Raw genomic sequence first — 1,774 nt, forward strand, 5'->3', positions numbered from 1 at the left:
AAGACGCCTGTTGTCGGCTCTCATTATTATTATAAATTCATTCACAGGATTTATTTTTTTTGCATTGCATTAAAAAAAAAAAAAGTGGGATCATTTTACATAAGTTTTTTTTTCTAAGTAATGTTAAAATCCTATTAGCATTTTTCAGTCAGCACAGGTGGGGGATTTTCTGCGGTCCAACTCACCCCGCCATAATTGCACGAATCTGAAGACCTCTTTTGTCCTTGCTGCTTGGGTCATTTCACGGTCCCGTTTGCCGGTGCCTTTGAACATTCTAGTCTCGACGGCGAAGGTGCAAGTCTCAAACCTCATCGCAGAAAAGGAACCAATGAAAAACCCCCCAAAATACCCCTACAAACAGCGCAATACAACAGTAAACCACTCACTCCACAATGTAATTAGTTTAAAATCCATACCCCAATTGCGCCAATTCTCACACTTCTTACTCCACTCCCTCGCTTCCTATTTCCCCCAAATCCGGCACCAGTATCGGGAAACCATGGACGCCGGTTATGGCGGCCGATTTGAAGCTCAGCGTCTACTCGAAATCGCCGACAAATACCTCCTAGCTAGTGATCTTACGGGAAGCAAGCGCTTCGCGGAGCGAGCTCTCGAGTCTGATCCTCTTCTCGACGGTGTTGACCAGATCCTCGCCGTCGTAGATGTCCTTCTAGCCTCCCAGCGCCGTGTCAACAACCAACACGACTGGTACTCCATTCTCCAACTCCCTCACCCTTCCTCTTCCGTTTCTGGTTCCGGCGACAATCGACTTGACATTAAACGTAGCTACCGGCACCTTACTTTTTTGCTTAGCCCTAATCGTAACAAGTATCCCTACGCTGACACCGCTCTACGCATAGTATTTGACGCTTACACCTTTCTTTCCGACCCCACTAAAGCATCCGTTTACGAATCCCAGCTGCGATCAAACAGCGCTCCGGCGACTGTTGCTCAGCCGGCGGATCGTTTGTTCTGGACCTCGTGTCCGTCTTGCTGCCACGTTTTTGAGTACGATCGTGTTTACATTAAACGTACGCTTCGGTGCCGGATTTGTATGCGGCCTTTTCATGCTGTTGAGATGGCAGCTGCGCCCACTATAGTGCCGGGGACCGACATGTATTATTGTGCGTGGGGGTTTTTTCCATTAGGGTTCCCTGGTTGTGGCTTTTCTAACTGTAATGCTGCCGGTGTGCCTCCATTTGGGGAGGGGTGGAAGCCATTCTTTCCGGTGAGCCCGAGGTGGGGGAACGAAAAGGAGGGACATAAGGAGAAGCCTCTGAATGCGGTGCCTGTTAATGCTGTTGTGGGACACCCTAATGCTGATGCGGAGAATAGTAGGAGGATGGGGAGTTTTGTAAGGCCTAAAAAGAGAGGGTTGCCCATGAGAAATAAGAAGATGGTTGCAAAGAAGCGTGTAGGTAATTATGAGAGAAAGATAGATCTTTTTGGAGAAACTGATTCCGAGGTTGAAGAGCAGGAGACTGGGGGTGCGACAGGTGGCACAGTGGCTCCTGCTTCAGAGGGGGAGGGTATTGCTAACTTTGACATTGACCTGGAGGCTACGGAGGATCTTCTGAGTAACCTGCATGATCTTCCCTTCGTCTAAGAGGAAGAATTCAAATCTAAGTTTTGAAGCTTTTGAGATTAGGTAGGCGTAGGAAGGCAAAGGCAGCAGTTTTGCATCTTTTGTTTATTGTAAGGAAGTAGTGATGTAGCCGAAGTTCTGAACGAAGTGTATAAAATGTGAAGTTGGATGTCCAAATATTTCCTGCTG

At 47.7% G+C, this 1,774-nt stretch overlaps 1 protein-coding gene across 1 annotated transcript; it reads left to right on the forward strand.

The window, feature by feature from the left end:
- Positions 1-267: 267 nt before the first annotated feature.
- Positions 268-1,768, forward strand: LOC110028932. Its single transcript, XM_020731002.1, has one exon. It carries the CDS (start codon positions 329-331, stop codon positions 1,604-1,606), a length of 1,278 nt encoding a protein of 425 aa, XP_020586661.1. The 5' UTR covers positions 268-328; the 3' UTR covers positions 1,607-1,768.
- Positions 1,769-1,774: the final 6 nt, after the last annotated feature.

Source organism: Phalaenopsis equestris, unplaced genomic scaffold (genome assembly GCF_001263595.1).
Source record: "Phalaenopsis equestris unplaced genomic scaffold, ASM126359v1 Scaffold000540, whole genome shotgun sequence".
Taxonomy (NCBI): domain Eukaryota; kingdom Viridiplantae; phylum Streptophyta; class Magnoliopsida; order Asparagales; family Orchidaceae; genus Phalaenopsis; species Phalaenopsis equestris.

Excerpts from the sequence above, each read along its gene's own strand:
- LOC110028932 (XM_020731002.1), top strand. The coding sequence starts at position 329 with ATGAAAAACCCCCCAAAATACCCCTACAAACAGCGCAATACAACAGTA.